The sequence below is a fragment of the Nothoprocta perdicaria genome, unplaced genomic scaffold, assembly GCF_003342845.1.
Source record: "Nothoprocta perdicaria isolate Ctin4 unplaced genomic scaffold, notPer1 scaffold_62, whole genome shotgun sequence".
In the NCBI taxonomy this organism is placed as follows: Eukaryota; Metazoa; Chordata; class Aves; order Tinamiformes; family Tinamidae; genus Nothoprocta; species Nothoprocta perdicaria.
This window is the reverse complement of record NW_020455888.1, coordinates 1,839,873-1,859,947: the sequence shown is the minus strand read 5'-3', so window position 1 is coordinate 1,859,947 and position 20,075 is coordinate 1,839,873. Positions and strand designations below refer to the sequence as shown.

Here is a 20,075-nt window from a genome sequence, read left to right as displayed (position 1 = left end):
TTATCTATACTTCTTGCTAATAGATACCTTCAACCACTTCATCATATTGAACTCTAACACATAACTTGATCTCCAAGCAGGGCACTAACCCTGGCTTTTCCTTTTACAGTTAAAATTTGCCARCACTCATCTCCAGAAGACTTTGGAGAATTCAGTACAAGAAAACTGTAAACATCAAGCAGAACTTTCCTGGCAGTTACACCAGAACTCAGCAAGGRAAAAACTAGACTTTTGTTCAAGTTCATATCAACACACAGCCAGTTAATATCTTAAGTGAACAGAGATAAGAATTATCATAACATACTCAAACTTGAGAAAATAAAATATGCTTTTAACTATGCTTTCACTAAGAAGTGAAAATGCAAGAGACACTGAATCTCAATAGCAGTAACATTCCTATTACACTGTTAATGAATGCTACAATTTAAAAAACATGAACCTTAAATTATATTCATATAAAAAATTCCCACTATTTAAGGCTTTCAAACAAGTACTGGAGTTTCCCTTTTTTTTCCATGTTTTGAAACTAATGCGTACCTACCTAGATAGTAAATACCACTGAGGTATTACAGCAAGTATCTCTATTTAGGACGGGGCTTTTTATGCTGAATATAGCAAAAAAAATGGACCAAATTACAGGACTTGGGGTTTTTTTTTTTCTCTGTTTTTGATGTGAAAAATGCAACATCATCTGGTTTTAGACCACTTTTTCATTAATTAAAAACTTACCTTTATTCYGATACTTACTTCTTTTGGCACTTTAAGTATCTAAATATCATGCACAACTTAATACACATTTTAAAGCTTGTCCTCATGGAAAAAGGTAAGAATCTACATTTCCCCATACACAGAGATACATGCAAAGCATAATTGGACCACCCTGAAACATTTGCAAAACCTAAAATTATTTCCCTGAACTATTTCCCTGACAACTTGTACACTGAAAGTTTTGGAACGGAATAAAACACATATGAACTATTAGTAGTTCATTTGCCTAAACCAAAACAAGAAAACACAAAGATCCCAGCACTGACTATGAATTATGGAGGCAATAWATTGCCTGCGGCCCAATATGAGCARTTCRCAGTACTCTGAACAAGAATGAATTTTGCAGAACCAATGGAAATTTAGTCGGAGGTGCAATAGGCCCTCCTGTAATTCAAGGGCAAAGTGTTCACAGTAAAGCTCAATATTTGCTGCTTATATGGACAGTCACTCAACTGCTAACCAACCTATCACTTTAGAAATTGAAAAGGTCACTAATTTCACAAACTATAGAGCTATAAGGTCCGAGACACCTTCCACATACAATAGGTTTAGTTGGACTTTATGGGAAAGGTCTGAACGCAGCATTCAAGTTCCCTAGTCTGGACTGGAAATAATACTTTAGAGAAGAGATTTACCACTATGTCCTTGGCAGCTTCTTGATCTCTCTCAATGTCCTACCAAGTGCACAGGCACAGCAGCCTGCCTCAGATTACTGAACTGCAATTCAGTGTAGTCTATTCATAAAAGGCTTCTTGGATCTTTCATAATAAGAGGTGATCTATAAATATTTTGAAAAGGAAAATTAAAACAAAAGAGGAACCGAGCCAATGGAGAGGGAGGCTGTTTCCTTCACAGTGAGATTCAGATTCCAGGCAGTAGAATGAAGGTGTATTTTAGGTTTTACTGAAGTACCAGAGCCTGGGGATGAGGGAGGAAGGGGAGAGAAACAATGGCCAATTCTATGCCATGAAGAAATACAGAGCCCATTTGAATTCATTTACCTGTAGTTCACGGTCTTCCTGGAAGAGAAAAACCAAACCAATACAAAAAACACCACACACATACACACACCCCACCACCACTCAAACTAAAATGCTAAAGTATGGTGATTAGCTTAAAGAGGCTGATGAAGTTCTTTCATTTGGCAGTGTTTGATAATGAATAATGATTCCAAGTCTTTGGTTGTTGTTGTTGTTTTAATAACGAAAGCTTGGACAGTAAAATATGGACAATACTATTTTAGGTACATTAAATAAATCTCCACTAATTTGCATTGAAACCATTCTAAATTATACTCCATAAATTCCCTGAAAGACACAGATGTCTGTCACTCGGATGTAGTGTCAGGGCATAAGCAGACTAGAAGGCACAGAGAAGGTTCCTTCCAAAGGAGACACCCACTTGTCAAAAGGACTGAGCTGTTTGAATAAGCACCTCAACTGCGCTCTGGATCTGTCCTCTACTCGGAGCAGCAAACACTATCAGGGACAGAATGGTGCATCTTGAAACAAAAGCAGTAAAAATTAGTGTTCACTGATGATTTTTGTGACCRAGTATGTCCACTTAAGGAACACTACACAGTTCACTATGAATGATGGACGTTCACTATGGATGAACAACCTCTTTTCTTGGCACACTAGCAAGCATCTTGGATGATTACAAAAAAAGTAAGATTGGTTGCGGTTTTGCCRGTTTTTGCTTTCCTAAAGTCTTTTTATTAGACAAAAGCTCTTGTTCAGCCAAATAAGTGAAGGGACGCTTCAACATGCTGCACTTAAAAGAAGATAATTAAAATATTTAAAAACTACATAATCCCCAAGCATTTCTTATGCTGGGCTGAAATTGGGTTGCAGCTTGGTTGCAAGTTCCAACTGAATCATGAAACATCAGGGAAAAAGAAAAAGCACAACAATTTTGAATGAAAAATAAGGTCAAACTACAACTATTAAAATGAAACATATACACACACAGACACACACGCGCACACACACATATAAAGTGATTTCTAGCTATCCAAAGGTAGAGTTTAGTTCCTCCAGGGCAGAGGAGTGAGAAACAGCAGCAATTACTGGCTGCAAAGGTTTACAGAGGCAGGGAAAAGCTAACTGCCTTTAATTGCTAGCAACAGCTTGGCTCCCCASGGTGAGAAGAGTAAGCACCTTCCACCAGAGCTAGCAATTACAACCACTGCTCTGCCAGACCAGGCTGCTGCCAGCAATTGCTGGTACAAAGCAAGATTAGAGGGAACGTATTGAATTAAGAGATAAGCCTCAAAATCTGAGAAATGTTACACTAGAGCTTTTAGAAATCCCCCATAAAAATAAGAGGGGCTTTACAGAGTTGCACTGTCAYGTCAGAACACAGAGCAGTAACTTAATTAGCCCAGGCACCAGCTATTCCTCAAGCCAGCTTCTTAATGACCTGCTTCCCATTCATTCAATAGGAACTTCAAGAACGTGTTTAGCAGCTTGTCTCTTTTCTTCCTGCTTGTCACAGCAGCAATGCTGCTGCATTAGTTTTGTCCAGGGAACAGCAGAAACTAGGGGCAACTAGTGTATGTTGGGCAACACCACACTTTCTTCTTCAATTTAGGGGCCAAGTTTAGCATTCCAACACTCAAGCAAGCCATTATGGCTTAAACTACTGTGCATAATCTGAACTACAGTAAAGCTAGCTACATATGTGCTTYTGGACCACAGCAAATGCAAGTCATCTTCAGTCTTGGTCTTCTCCATCACATGCTGAATTAAGTGGCATTACTTTAAATCGCCATAGCTAAAAGCCAGTAGCATTCCTTAGGGGTCATATAACTGCACAGTGAGTTGACTGTGTCTGTACATACAAACAGAAAAAAAAACACTAGTATATGGGAGACAAAAGACTGAGTGTACAACATCTTAGTTTCCTATAACAAAATTAATCACTATATATGCTCTCAGGTTACATTTTTGACTTGTAAGACTTCAGTTTTGGAATAGAAGTTAGTGGTGGAAAAAGAAGAAAGAGGTTAAATATTCAGTGTATTAACTCTTGCAAACTAACAGCCAGCTACAAGGAAAGGCTTCACTTGCTATCATCCTTATCTTCACCCAGTAGCCATAACAGATTAGCTGGATTAAGATAATTCTTGAAACGAACAGTGTGAACGTCAATGTGTTCATGAAGGAGAAGGTCAGGGCTGCAGCCATTTGTGGGCACAATGGTTGAGAAGCATCATTAGTTAGAAAGGCAACAGCTCAGCTGGATTTGGTAACCAGTTCTGGAAACTGCTGCAGCCAAACCCTGGCTGGGGTTGCCAGAAGCATTCTAATACTTTTGCAAACCAGTCACACAAAAGGGGAAACTGTCCTGCCATTATTTTTCAAGCCTTGTGGCTAATGCAGAGCTGCAAACGTCTGCAGCAGTTKAGGCTTTTGCTAACCAAGACACTCTCTCCACTTCCCAGGGCAGGTTTCACTGCAAGCTCTTGTGGCTAGAGAGGCTGACAGACGACACTCACCTATTTCATGTTGACTTGGGAAGGCTGAAAGTAACTTTTTTGATTACAGCATTTAAAGATTTGATCAGTATCTTGAACAACTGTGTATACACGTTCAAGAGATACCTTCCAAGTCTTACTTACAGATCACATATACCTTGACATATGAAATCAAATTAAGCCTCCAACTCTAAGCAAAGACAACTTGTACATTAAAGTTGCATTTGTAGTTATCTGCTTCAGCTTGTGAGCCACACCTGGGAAAGACCAAGTGACAACTGAAAAATTAGACATTTAAAGTTTTTAGAAGTCCATAGGTCATAAAATATGCCTGATCTTAGGTGAAAAAATAAAATAAATACGCAAAGGTCCCCTTTAATTAGAATTCTAAGGTAAGTGTTGCACTCTAAAGAGGTAAAAAAAATACAATGTGTCTTCATTAGCATAAAAAYGGTAAATATACATAAAAGGAAGTTCTTTAAAAATGTGGTTAACACACAGTGCTCACTAACCCACAAATAAAACTGTGTGAAAACAATATTCAATCTCACGTCACACTCAAAAAATGAAAAAGTAGCAATTACTAAGGCAGCCACAGAACACAATCTGTGAACAATTTCACTAAGTAACAGTTCAAGAAAAAACAGTAAAATAGATTAAACAGTATCATATTCTAGACTGAGAGGTAATTATATATTACATGTGAACATCTATTAGGATTCTCTACAAGGGTAATCTGTTCTCCTGTATGCCTGCAACAACTTTCCTTTTGCATCACTTGCAAACTGTAATGCTTTATTAGTGTGGTTGAGATGCATCATCTCAACAGGAAATTTTCAGGTTAAAAAGAAGAATCCAGGTGTATTACAAAGCCTGCGCAACCACAATTTAAGGCACAGTGACAGAGGTTAGAAATGACCCATCAAATCTTCAGAATGTGCTTTATGTTTCTGCGAGAGGTAAGCTCTGGAGATTGTTAAACACGAGATATCTGTCCCAGGGTATGTTCCACCAAAGCCAAACACAGCGAGGCAAAACACTTCCCATTTTCATCTTCAGGGAACACCACTGARGAACATAAAGATCAGGTATTACACATGATGACACGATGGAGATGGGAAGTGTGAGGAAGTGTGTGTAGCCTCCTAAGAGGTAAGGAAGTCAGATGGTGCACAGGACACTGAGCCTAGGAGAAGGACAAGTCTTCGGAATTGGGTTTCTACAGGAGCTGCAGTCACCATTATTGTCAGCTTGCAGGTCAACAGGGAAACTCCCCTTGTTGTCATTAGACAAGTTTACATTTATAGTGTCAGGCTTGCAGGCAATCTTGTTTCAAAAGGATTTTCCTCCACACATTTATTACTGCTGATTAAAGTGTGTGGATTACAAAGGTTTGCTGCCCAGACTCATTTGCTCTAAGTCTCCAGAGAGAGCATCAAATAGCAAGAGCCTCTTCTGGATGAATGTCACTCCAAGTAACGTTCCCTATACTTTCCATTCTAACAATTTAGACTTAGTCCTGGCTTCTAGCTATCTAAAGCCATTGGAAGGCATTCCAAATACCAAATAAACCACTCTTTCAAGTATATCCAAAGAAAATTGTAAAAACAGCATTAAAATTGTGCTAGAAGTTCTGCATTCTATAGCTAAGCAGCTCGCTCCTTACAAGTTGTGAATTACCAGTGGTCTTCCCCAAGCTGCAGCTAAATGGTTCAGAAATGGAAACAAACCTATGACAGGAACCTTTCAAAAAATTCAGTTTCAGGAAGCCTTGAAAGGATGAATGAAGAAAACCAAACCAAAAAAGGGGATGAGGAGTGGGTAATGCTTTTGCCTGTCCTGTAAAGATAACTAGTGAAAAGCAGTGGCACCCTTTAGCCTGGATTGGTGGTAACAGTCTCAGAACAAATTTAAACTGGCTTTCATAGCTTTGTTTTTGTTTTGTTTTTTTCATATAAACTACATTAAGCTGTCGTCCCCKTGGCAATAGGCTTTCATCATTCACATTGCACATATTTTTATGACTTGTTTATCAGAACCACTAAAAGGAATCCAAGGAGTTTTCCATCCAAATTACGTCCAGGTTTTTAAAGGAACATTTTTATGGATACTGGTAAAAGTCAATTTAAGGAAAAAAAAACCAAATTCAGGATGCTATCCTATTTTAAACACACATAAAATGTATTTGAAGGAAAAAAACCCAGCGTGGCATTATTTTCAGAAAAGAGGGTTAGTTACTACAAACTCTAGCTTTTGTTCCATGCTTCACAACCTACTTGTGCATTGTAGGTTAATACTTACCTGAATATCCCTTATAGGAAATTCACTTTAAGGTTGCTTGTCTTACTGCATGTGGAGTTACAACAACAGACAGTAAATCCAGAGGGGTTTACAGCTGACAGAACCTCCACCAAGGCTCCATCTACAGAAATACTTAGCTCCTTTGATTTCACTTTAAGTATCCTACAAAATGTCTTTAAATAGTAATCTTAGTTTTCCTGAAATCTAAAAATTAAAATGCAGTGTTTAATAATTTCTAAACAGTAAAAAGGAAAACAACCTGTAGAATGATTTTATAAAGGACTATAATTACATTTTAAGCAAAAAAAGAAAGCATAATTGATTATCTAAAAGCAGTAATCAATGTTTTTAAAACTTGAAAATATCCATAAGCAACTTAAATAGCCCAGTCACAAGACAGTGTCAAAAACTCTCTGGTTAATTAAAACAAAGATATTCAGAATTATGATAATCAAGTCTTATCTTTATAGTTCATTTTTAATAAAATACAAAAGTCCATACGGCTTGCCCTCTGTTAAAGGACTGCCAGGATAGCACAACCAGYAATATCAGTGACAATAAACTTTAATAAACTTAACTTCCTTAAARTAGCTACATAATGCACTTTTTTTGAAAAACTATGGTTTTATATAACACAAGTATCCAATTTTTAGAAAGTTTCAAACAACGAAATAGCTATAAATATTTAAAACATCATAACTGGTAAAGCAAAGTGATTACTCTTTTTTCACTTACCAAGACCGTATTATATCTGTCCTCCAAGTCAGTGATAAACGAAGGAAATGCTGGTTTTGCCAGCTAGTTCAGAACAAACAAAACCTTAGCCCTGGGCTCTTAGCAAGAAAATGGAAAGGTTTTTTTCAAATAGCAGATGTTGTAACCRACTACATTCGAGCTAGTCACCAAGGCTCCCTTTAGAGTCAGTGAACAGAAACAGGCACACCTACAAGGTTACTCATGAAAACAGATACCAAACATTGGCCAGGTAAGTTAAGCCCCCCAAGGTCTATTTAAGTCCCACTTATTAGGAGCGTGGGCACCCACACTAACACTTTTAAGTATTTCGCACTTAATCATCTAGTGCTCTCGAGTAAATTCCTTAATATTTTTTGAAACTGTAATATTCAAATGCGTTAGGAAGCCACATCCATGTCTATTTGCAAAGTTGTCTGGTGATCAAAGTCAACAGAAAGTGACAGTAAAGATGGGATTCAATTCTTGTATCTTTATCAAAAATAGTGCACTTAATCCAGTCAGGTTTATTCTTTTCCTACATTTCTTAATGAGTTGAATGTTTCTTTAAGCTGCTCAGCGCTCTCTACCGACTACAGAGGGAGCCTGGATGTCTAGATTTTAAGACAGCTCAATTCATATTAGATGACAACCTCATGATTACTGTATTAACAACCTTCTGCAGAGCACACATTACCAAATAGCAGTCATAATGAATACTGAATTATCAACATACATGCAAAACAGAAACCTCTTTCCGTTAATGCCATTTTTTAATGTCTGAAATATTACAAAATAGGGAATCATTTTTCTACCCCAACAGATAAATACTTTTCTTACTACTATTTTTGCAAGTAGCTGTTTGCTGAGTCTTTATTGTGCATAAAAYGGACAAAGTGAGAAAAGGTTCTACATTAGTCTGAAAGTTATCTTAAACATTTGTATTTGGTCTCCATTTTGTTTTTAGATTAACTGTGATCTAATTTTTGGTACCAGAGGCAAAAGCCACTGACATACTTGTGTATGAAAGCCCATCCTCTTTTGTGGATATGTTTGTTATATATGTCTAGATATCTAACATATAAACACACACAGACACACACACACAGACACACACATATATATATGGCATTCAATTTAACTCATCCATCTTGTGGWTGGAGTTAGAGAAGAAATTATGCTTATTTTCTTTCTTACTGCTTTCAGAAAGCACTTAAACAACACATTATTTACATCAAACTTTCAGAGCATTATCACTGGCATTAAGGAAAAGGGCAATTTAGASACCCAATATAATTTGGATAAATAACAATATTAGGAAGCTAACATTCTACAACAGCACTTTATTTCAAGGAACATTAGTCTGATCAGTCAACTACAGTAATTATCTTCAAGCTCAATCTTTACCTGCAAGAATGATACACAAAGCTCACAATTATCAACACACAACTAAAGCTCTATGGAAAAGTCACAATGATGCTCATGTAACGTGCTTGCAAGTCCAGGCATTACTGACTACAGGGATGTTTGGAATCATGTGGATAATAAAGGAAGTAAAAYATTAAACTCCTCAGCAAGATCTGTTAACTGTTTGAGGAGAGATTAATGCCTTTTTAGAAAAGCTATAGTTCACAAAAAAAATGGAAAGGATCTCTGGTGTAGCCAGACTTTATACTTCAGCACATGTCTAAACACCATGACTTGCTTTGGCATAGGCCAGTCAAAAGTTTTGAAGTTGCTGTCTAGCTCTGAGCAAAAGAAAARATTTCTCAGTAGAAATCAAAAAGGAAAAACATATTTATATATGGGTTAAATTATATATATAAAATATATATAGGTTATATATATAATATATAGGTTAAAAATATTTATATATATAGTTAAACTAAGGGCATTTCAATCAGTAAGAATTACTCTGAATCATGTACAGATGGGGGAATGATTCTTATTGCATTCGAAATCTTGTTGCCACAAAGGCACAAGATAAGCCACTTACAACTGGCACAATATTGTACCAAGATGGTACCATAARGATAAATAAAATTCTGTGTACTGCATCCTAATGTTCAGATTTAAAGCATTCTTATAGACTTAATTTTGCAAGTGCTTGGAAATTCCTACCAGCAGCAGCCGGATAATCTAGCATAGCATATATTTAAAAAAGAAATATCTTGCTTGTAATCATCAGGGAAATATTAAAATAACCTAAATAAAACAAGGATGATTCTTCTAATATTACTAGCATTTCCAGTTATTCCAGGTCTTCTTGTCAATTCGCATGCAAACATACTACTTAAGATTTAGTTGTTGCATACCTTCCTCCTTTGAGACAGGCTGAGGGCAGCAAAGTCATTAAACAAAGATGAATTTGGAGAAGTTAACGGATCTGTTAAAATAACAATAATAAAAATAAAGTTACCATATACGTCCAATACTAAACAAAAAAAATTTTTTTTACACTTTATTTCTGAATGGGAAAAAATCCTTTCGTCAAAACAGATTCAGCAACAAAACTGCTAAAAAACACAAAATTTATTAGAATACATGCAATTGCTCAAATGAAATGGGGGTCATTAACAGAATTTAATAAGCTTTTAATTGCTATTGATACTGACTAATATGCATCTAACATTTGAAAGCCTTTACCTCCAATTAGTGATCTACCTGTAATTAGTGATCTACATAATACTCTTGCAAGCAATAATACGAATCTTACCTGGCCTACTGTCACTGTTGCACACAAAATGAATCATAACTAAAAGCAGCAAAAGTCTGAGACTTCATTGGTAACTTTTTATCGCTGTTCTTTGTCCCTTCACACCCCCTCCAGCACTGAAGCACCCAGAACTGTATAATGACTGTAGATGCAACTTAAATGACAAAATCCAAACTGAGTAGAGCTAAACCATAAATTACCAGAAGAATGTTACCTGTAAACAATGTTTTTGTAAAACAGTTTCTTCAACACCAATCCACACCTTAGAAGATTAACCTTGGAAGATTAATCTGATAACTGATGAGCAGTTCTGGATGTGGGAGGCAAAGGAGGCAGGGGGAAGGAACTGAGAGAAGTGTGGAACCTCTTTAATCCTTTACAGAGGCTTCAAACATGTTTCCCAAAGCCAGTCTTGTTTCTCAGCTTCACATGCATCACTATCTGACCTATTACACAGTCAAATTTTAATTTCATTTACAACTTTAAAATTCCACTGCCTTGAACAGCTAGTTGTTCAGCACAACAAAAGAAATATAATTCATGACAGAATGGTACTGTCAATTAACTAGGAAGTGAAAAAACAACCCACAAATTTTAACATTAAAGAAAATGAATATTATAGAAATAGCTACTAACATATATAGAATTTTAAGYGGACTAGCTATAGCATTAGCCATGCAAATGTAGTACTGGAAAGCCATTTACACAACAATTTTTAGAGTAGAAATATATTCTAAATGCATGTCCTTGTCATAAAGGAATAGCAATCTCCTTAAAGAAGTCAGTTTGCCAGCTACAGTTAATCTACAAGGTCTGTTAAAATCTGAAAAGTAATTCTGAAAAGAATGCCTAGTTCAGTAATTTAACATTCTCCCTGGTGGCATATTTTTTCCATATTACTATATATATTTATTTTCCTAGATAGCAATATTGTCGATAWATTGGGATCTCACTTAGGGACATGAGTTTAGGAGCATCAAATTCATGAAAATAGATGTTTAATTAATAGTAGTATCACAACAGCAGAAAAGCAGCCCTGCACTATACAGATATTTTGTTTGGTTGAAATGATGCACCCATTAAGAAGTAAAAAATTCTAAGATGTGAAATACTACAAATTTTCAACTGAATTAATATTTCTAATTTGTGTGTCATTTCACAAAAAAAGTACACTCAGAAATAATTAGCTGCTTATACAGCTCATTGTTATTATTTGCTACTATGGCCATACTTTGGCTTTAAAAGAGATATAAACCTTGAAGCGACAAAACTTCCAAATAAATAAAAAGATGGACAGAGTCTGTATATTTCAACTAAGATAATAAAACTGAACATTAATTTCACCAAATAACTTACTTAAATAGCACAATACAGAGAGACAGCACTGCGCCGCAACGTAAGTAGTTGCTTAAGCTATCAGCACTTTATAGAAGATACCTCCCTCGCACTTCCACTGAAGCAACAAGACTCACAGACTTTAGATTACAAGGTAATCAAAGCACATTACTGCTTTTGAATACCATCTCAAATCAAATCAGACAAAAATCAACTACCTTAAAAAATTCTCTTTGGTAAAACTTCAGTTTCCAAACATCCTTTTAAGCATATTACTGACAGAGTTCTTACCATGGCCTGCATACTGCTTGGCACTGTCATTGAGAAGGCTAGGGGAGCTGCTGCTGTTTGTCATCCTCTGCAAAAATAAGACATAGAATTGTACATATAAATACAGCTATAGGGGACTAGGTGAGGGCAAGAGAGACCATATTTAGATTTCTTTTCAGGAAGAAGCAATGAAACCTGTGCACATACCTCATTTTATAAATACACTAGTAGATACCAATTAGCAGTTAACCAAAGTGTTCTGTAAAATAAATGTTTCCCACGGGAACAATGCAAATAAAAGTGACTCTTCTCTAAAATTTAACACTATCTTACAGAATTTCTTCTGGAGGTTCTACCAGACCTATGGCTTTTTKCCTGTATGTTGTCAAAGTCTTAGATAAGCCAATTACTTATCTCCTTTAGACATTCCTGCACACTGTACTTGTGAAACAGCTCCTCCCTTTATTATACACTATCATCAGAATACCATTTTTTTTCCAACTGAAAATTCAAACATGATACTCAAATTTAAGTTTTTGTTTATTTTTAAATTAAAAAAATGGACCTTCAAAGTCACATGATTCTTGTAAACCAGTAAAATATCTGAAACTCTCCCAAAACGCTCCCCTCAGCCCCACATGCTTCCCCTCCATCCCCTTGAGGACAGCAGCTAGCAAGCACGACAACGTTGCTCTAAACAATAACTCTGCTTTTAAACTTAAATACAGCAGCTTCTCTCCTTACTCCTCTCCTCCCTTAACCAGCATTCTGACTCGAGGAAAGTGGCATAAAAAGTAACGCTATGTTTCTACYGGTACACTAAACAGCATCAGGATGTGTTCTCCATCACTCAGTAAGCATGTAAATAAACCGTTAAAATATTCCCTGGCACTGGAGGCTGGAAAATATTCTCTGGAGGCTTTTGGCCTCCATCAACCGGAGTCTCCCGGCCAATTTCAGGCAGGGTTCAGCAGTGAAAAGGTTCCAGGGATCCCTTCAAGGGGCCGGTTTGCGCGCGGCCGCCCCATCGCCTCAGCGGGCGAGAGGCCGCAGCRCAAACAGGCCCGGTCGCCGCCAGCTGGGCCCGAGCAGCTCGGAAATTTTCCAGGCGTGTTTAACTTGGTAGTCTGGACACAGAGTACGACACAAAACCGGTCACTGGGTTTGCTCGTTGTGTGTTTTTATTTTTCCATTGCCAGGCCGAATGTTGGTGGCAGATGGCAAGGGAGGAAGTGTGTTGTGCAACACTGCAACGGCATTTCATCCAAGGCTCAACCACATGGAGTAAAACTCTGGAGTAAATATTCTGAAGTAAACTCCATAAAGAACCAAAGGAGAGAGAAAAAAATATATATTATATATATATGTGTGTGTGTGTGTATATATCTCAATACAAGTTGGGGAGTTATATTCAGTATGGCAGAACTCTAACATACAGCAGTTCAAAAATTTCTCTCAACATCTTGCTCAATCTAAGTTCTGGTGAAGTCAGTGGTACTATGAAAATTGCAGAAATCTCAGATTTCAGTACTAGCATCTGAAAGAATGAATAGATTTTGTRAAGTACTTTATGTGGGGGGTATTTTATATAATAAAATAGTCGATGCTGCAGGAAAAGAACTTTGAGAAAGTTGTGCAGACTCACTTAGGTATCTAAACTGATGATCTTCAGGTGTTACCCTCTCCATAGACATCTCAGCCAAGCTACTGGTCTCAGTTGACCTGATCTCCTTTACTTCCACGCGCGATAATTCCCTAGCCTATGGCCCTGCTGCTCTAGCAAGCTCTCTGTTAGTGTTGGTTTTCTCCAATACAGTGCTTCAGCCAGTACACACACACACGTGTATAGAAAATATAAATATATATATATATTTAAAAAACTAAATGAGTTAGTACTGCTGTATAGGTATACATACTAGTACTMTGTGTACGTATGAATATACATACTTATATAAAATGATAATAAAACATGACCTGTTCAAGACTTAAATGAAAACTACTTCTGATGGGTTTCTTACCTACTTTGAGGCATCATGTTTCATGTTGCTGAAGATACAAACTTCAGCACACGGCACACAACTCACAACAACGATTAGCAGTCACTCGATGACAACAAATTCTTTAACTAACAGAGATGCCTTCAGTGAAGCAACAAAAGTTACTTACTACTACAGAACAAAGGAACATGTCAGGAGACCAACAACAGGTTAGCAATCTTGCACAAGATGCTCATCCTATTACCCCAACCATAAAAACAAAATTAAAGGTTAAAGAAAAAGTCCAAGAAACAGCAGATTTCAGGATATTAACTTTTCTTTAGTAGTTGTTTTTAGCACAGTATTTGGCAAACAACCCATCAGGTGTCTCTATAGATAATGTTTTTATCTTCTGTCTCACCAAGKGCAAACATTTCTGTAGCACTGATAATTCCTTGCATTAAACAGAATTTACTTAYTAGATGCTGAAAAACAGCTGTGACATTTTTCATTCCCAAGTACACTAAGTGCAAAGAYAAATGATGTACAAAGAGCTAGAGAACATACACAGTGTAGTAGCTAGTATACATATCCTTTGGCTAGCACAACCAGTTTCTTAGTCAGTTAAAAAGCTAGCCATGGTATTTTGTTATTTGGAGCAAAATAGCTCTCTTACACCTCAAAAAAAAGTCTTTCTTTCAGTCATTATCAGTCACATTAGGCATCAGCTCTCCCAGAGATACAGACAGAAGCATCTCAGTGGTTACAGTGGGTCTCTGGACAAGCAGTTCAACATTCAGCAATGTAGACATCATGTACTAAGACTAAACCAAAGTTTATATTTTACTGGGCCCACAGATTTGCTCCAATAAATAGTATCTATAAAGCACCTTTTCCACAAGAAAATTCTATTTCTGATTGTGGAGAGAACAGGAATAAAATAATAAATGTAAAATACTAGTAATAAATATCAGTAATAAATACCAGTATATAAGACATTTTACACTGGGTAAGAACATAAAATAATTCCTGTATTACAGGGGTTAAACTGTTCCTACATTGTTTTCCTTTCCTGACTAAGCAGCAGGAAAGAGGGAAACAGCCTTTCACCAACATCTGAAAAGTGTCCTTACTACACATTTTGTTTTTCCTTAGCACTTGCCACACATCACCATTGATCCTTACAGGGGGAAGGAATTTAGCCATATAAACTGTATGCTAAAAGAAATCTTTGAGTTTGGCACAAAAACTATTCAGGTATTCATAAAATTCATGTAAATGTCTACTTCTGACACTCATGTTTCCCTAAGTATTTCAATGCAATGGATCTTTGGAGCAGGCAATAATTGCAGTACTGGGATCTGGTAGGCTATAGAAGACAGTAAAGCAGGTTGCTTAAGCTTGGAGACAGGCACCTGGTGCCATCAGAACCATAGTGCTTCACTTAGAGCTGAATATTCAGAGAGGAGGCCTGGAATGTGAATGGGTGGCTCCTTGGGGTGACAATCAATCCCAGTATGACCACTAAAACCACAGTATGTGCAACAGAGAGAGCAATAGATTGTAATGGGACGTGTTGTTCAGGATTCCGAAAGCAAGCTTCCAACATCAAATGAGCCTTTACAAAAGTCAAGATGCAAAAACATTTTACAAGAACCATAACTCTGGAGGGGAAAAAAAAGAAAAAACAAAACAAAAAAGCATTTCTCACTGATCTTTACTGAAGAAACTGCCTACAAACTGCAACTTGAATAAGGTAAAAATCTCCACTTTACCGCTCATTTCCATGATTTTCTTCATTTTACTCACCCTTATTATACATGTACTTTTAAGTTTCTTATGTTAAAGTTATTCAAATGAGTCCTGCATATAATCAGCATGAGATTTTTTGAAGTGTTATAATACTGTAATTTCCACCACACCCAAGAGCACTCAGTCTTAATGAAGGCTATTTCTACATCGGAAGTTTACCAAGGGTGGTGGTGGTGGTGTGGGGAATCTCTTAAAAAAAGGGAGAGGGGAAGAGAGAAAGAGGGAAATTGGTGCTACTTCTTATTTGTTTTCTGGATTTAAGTAACACTTCAGTATTTTAATAGCTTTGAACTACATTTATCCAAAATCATATTGAAAAAGAATCTAGGAAAAAGAAACAAGGTAAGAGCAACCATTAATAGGAACAGAAAACAAACTGCATTCTCACTACGCCTGCCAGGCAGCCAGTCTGGAAGAGGTTTGGATTTACAGCCGCACRTGCTTTGGGCTTTAATACACCTGACTTTCCCCATATGGAAACTAACATGAAAAAAGCCCTTGTCAAAACTAAGTGACACACTCAAGTCACTCATTTCCRTATAATTTCCTTTACTGTGCCTGCCTGTTGCTATGATTTATTGCGGTTCTTTAAGCTGTAGTTCCTATTCCAACACCTGACCAAGCTGACTTACATATATCCTGCACTCCTTGCTGTAAAGGATCTGAAAAGCTATTACTGTTCATAACTCAAAAGTTTCTCTATCACAAAACTGTCACGCTCATCCTTATGCAAAGATTTAACATAAGGTTTTAGTTTAAAAATTTCATTGCCACTCAAATCTTCCATCTAGGAAAAATACACAGGCTCCTAAATTAAACTGAAAATATACAGAAGATTTTGCAAATACTATATTAATTTCCGGATATTCAAACAATTCCGATAGAGAAGGTGAGTATGCTCATTCAGAAAGGTGGTGGTTGTTGTTGTCATCTTTTATTTTAAAACTCTTTTCTCAGAACTAGGAAGAGTGATCCTGACTCTTCTCAGAAAGACTGTGTAAAAAGATTGTATCAGATATTCAGCTTGGGTCAAAGTGAATCATTATCTCGTCTAGACAGAAGACACTACTGCTTACTAAAGTTTCCTATTCAAAGCAGCTGTAAGTCCATGTCATCAAAAGGGTTATTTTTTACACATGTTTTAAGACAACACTGAAAGCAGACCAACAATAATGAAAAACAATTCACGTACTAAGCTATTTTTTTTTGAAGGAGACAGAAAGGAAGAAGTTTTACTGGGAATATTTCATCCTTCTGGGGCATACACAGTGCTATGTTTTCAAACACACACCCCTTCAGTGTCCTATACTGAAACCCAAACCTAKGGCTGCACTTAGACCAGTTTGCTGGGCTTTTATCCCCCTCCAGCAAAAGGCAGCATCCAGTTACACAATTCTCATTGAGATAGGGGATGAATACAGCTTTGATACACACAATTAGATCGAATTTTACACAGCCTGTTACAAGACATTAAGCTTATGTAAGGGCCTTTGCTTTCTTTGCCATCATTTCTTTCCCCAAAATGCATTAAGAGAAGGCATTTGTTTACTCTTGTTTTCATATGCCTAACACTACCCCAAGGAAATACCCGCTTTCCTCAGACTCATTCCTATGCTGCATATATTACCTCAAAATATTTTCTGTGGCGTGTGACAAGCTCTTCTCTTCCCCTTAATACTATTCTATACCAATTATATTTCATAGTATTACTTCTTTCTAATAACTAGGATAGCATTAATCAGCCTATAAAAGAAATCACCCCGCAGAAGAATGAAGTTGCTGTAGCCAAACAAATCATTACRTAGTTGTCACATTCTGTGACCTACAAATGGTGATGCCTCGTGTGCGGAGTGTTTCTCACATTGCACRTAGCAGGAGCACAACACAAAGGCGCTGGCCTTTCCAAGCAATTCAAAACCTGGCTTTAACAGCTAGCACCTTCAAAGCTACTCRCAAGCGTTTGAACAAAGCAAGTGGATTTCAGAAAGCATCAGGCAAAAATGTTTTGTGTTTAAAGATAGTATGTTCGTAATTCCACTCAGTTCTCCAATACTAAAAAAATGAAGAAATGTAGACGTTTCCGTGCAACAAGGAGTTTTATCCCCCAGTTCTTGGCAGATGTAACTCTGGGAACACGGTCTTTGTGTTTATTCAGCRCAAGGCTTTGAGGTGAGCCTAATCTCCACCTTTCATATCTTTTAAGAACTCTCAATACATCAATATTAACAYGACAAAAATCAAGACAAACTCCCCTCCATTGCTCGGTATTGACCACTGCAGCAAACACTATTGTCCCTTCTTTCTTTTATTAAAAATAAAGTGATCAGTTGAGAATTTATGATTCCACTTTCTAAATACTCTGGAGTCCTACTGAAGCCATCTACTTATAAAATTTCACCATACGAGAAAGAAAAGTTTCTGCAAACCAACACTCCATGAAGATATCTGCTACTGCTTCACACTCCAAAAGCAAATTCCTCAACTGGCGCGAAGAGCAAAGCATCAAACATCAGAGCTTCCAGCCCCAAACTCCTCAGGCTCTGCCTCACTCTGCTCTCCTTCCCCCAGATTCCTCACACAGATTTAGGGAGTAAGGCACAGGAAACTAAACTGCTGCAGGAAAACTCAAGCTGAGGACAGGAGACTATTAATCAACAGGAAACCAGCTAGTAACAAGAGGCAAATGAAAGGGCAAGGCTGGCTCATGGCAGAGGGAGGATGAATGGAAGGATGAAGCAAACACTTCTTTTGCAAAAAGGAAGAATTAGAACGATGACAAGTTCAAAATTTTTGTCTCTTCAAGTAGTTATGAGGATTTTTACTCCACCTCCTTGTCACTGCAGAGCCAGCATYAGCACAGTCTACACAACTACTCCAGTGCCAGTGAGATGCTCCAAAACCCCTTGCAGCACAACCAGATGAAGCCTGGGCAGTCAGCTCTGCAGAAATGCTGGCCACCAGCCACGTACATTGCCAGCCAAGCACATCTGCACCCCAACTCATCACCATGCAATTCGCTTATATTCCCCTTCTTTCTACTGCTTATTTGACYCTGTAACACAGACTCACGCATAGCGCACAAAAATATTACGACTGAAAAATGTGGATATAACCTATAAAGCAGCTGTCTCATCAACTCTTTTTCAGCAAATCTTTCTGCGGGTCACTAACTCTGTTCTTCTTCCTCCCCAGGTGCACATGTTATATCCTGAAGAGAGAAGCAAAACTAAAACTCACAGCTGACAAGAACATTCACATAATCTTGCATCCCTGCCTTGAGCAGCATTAAAAAAAAAAAAGTTGTTTTTTCTTCCTGCCATCCTTTTCTTTCCATGCCCTTACAAAAGGAGGACTATTATCTTCTTTCATACACAAAATAGTCCTTCTCTTTCAAAGGAAGGATTATGAAACTCAGGTATAATAGCAATAACTTGCTCAAGGAAATCCACTGCCAACTAACAGCCTTTARTAGATGAATTTACATAGGACACAGGAAGGACTCTCAGATTGACTCTTATAAAAGATGAGCCACATCCTGTGCCCTCAGTGAGTCCAAATCCTACAGAAAAGTTACACATCAATACATAATGCCAAGGTTGCAGAGACAACCTAAAACCCACGTTTCTAAACATCTAACTGTATTTTAGTGTTCTTCTCAGTATTAAAGACAGTTAATGCAATTTTCATTGTCAAAAATACCAAAAAAAAGGTTCTCCTCATAGTAYGCCACTGATGCAGCTATTTGTAAACTGCACACACAGATCCACAAGAGATAGAAACATTGCTTTTACCTACAGAAGCAAAAATAAGAAGTGGCAAATGACATTCTGCAGCAGATTTCTGATGTTTCATTGATAGCAGAACAATTTAACTAGTAATATCTATACCTTTATTCAAGGAACTGGGAAGAAATGTGTAGCTGCACACATGAATTTGTTCTTCACAGCCTACTTTGATCCAATTTTACATTATGTGAGCATGTTTTCTGGTCCAAATGCTGTGCATTTCACCTTCCTAACTCCAGCGTCCATCACGAGCTTCTCCCCACTCAGCTTCAGTCTCTTTTCTCAATCAGTCTTTCCTAATTTTCCTTGCAGGACCTTGCTCATTTACCTCACCCCAACCTCAGCCTTCATCACCTTGCCCTAGACTTGACTCCCAGCTCTCCCACTCCAATCTCAGCGCTATCATCCATTTTCCCCAGTTTTGGCAGGGCRGGATGTTCCAGTTCTTCTCACCTTCTCATAGACAACCTCCTTTCCCTGACCTGACCCCAGTCCTGCTCTCCACCCAGTTCCTGGCTCTATTCTCAGACCTTTACTACAGGGCAATTTCACTAGGCTCACCCCAYAAGTCTTTCTACCCTTAAGGAGCCCTGTGCTCCAATTAACATAGTTGCAGTTTGTGTTTTCATTAAATACTGATCATTTCCATGCTGCTTCAGCCCAAGTGAAAGAAAAGGAAAGAGAGAAATGAAGCTGTGAGCAACCCCACTCAACRTACTGGCCTAGATTTGGCCAAAACAGTCCCTGCAGGAATACATTCCAGCTGGACAATGATAAATGCAGAGTTAAGACTTCAGGAAGTTTTCTAACATCCAGAAAATGCCCAATGGGTCTACCCAAATCCTTTTGCATAGGTCTGTCAACTGACAGAATCTGGGTAAGTTTTCCACACAGAGAACAGA

At 37.6% G+C, this 20,075-nt stretch overlaps 1 protein-coding gene across 2 annotated transcripts in view; it reads right to left on the bottom strand.

The window, feature by feature from the left end:
• The window catches only part of PAN3 (poly(A) specific ribonuclease subunit PAN3), a 71,893-nt gene that overhangs the window by 42,880 nt on the left and 8,938 nt on the right, over positions 1-20,075 (bottom strand). For both annotated transcript variants that reach the window (XM_026049792.1, XM_026049793.1), the window contains exons 3-5: positions 11,622-11,688; positions 9,595-9,665; positions 7,283-7,345 (exon numbers count right to left, since the gene is read on the bottom strand). In XM_026049792.1, coding sequence (XP_025905577.1) covers positions 7,283-7,345; positions 9,595-9,665; positions 11,622-11,688 — 201 coding nt within the window. The remainder of the gene's footprint in view (positions 1-7,282; positions 7,346-9,594; positions 9,666-11,621; positions 11,689-20,075) is intronic.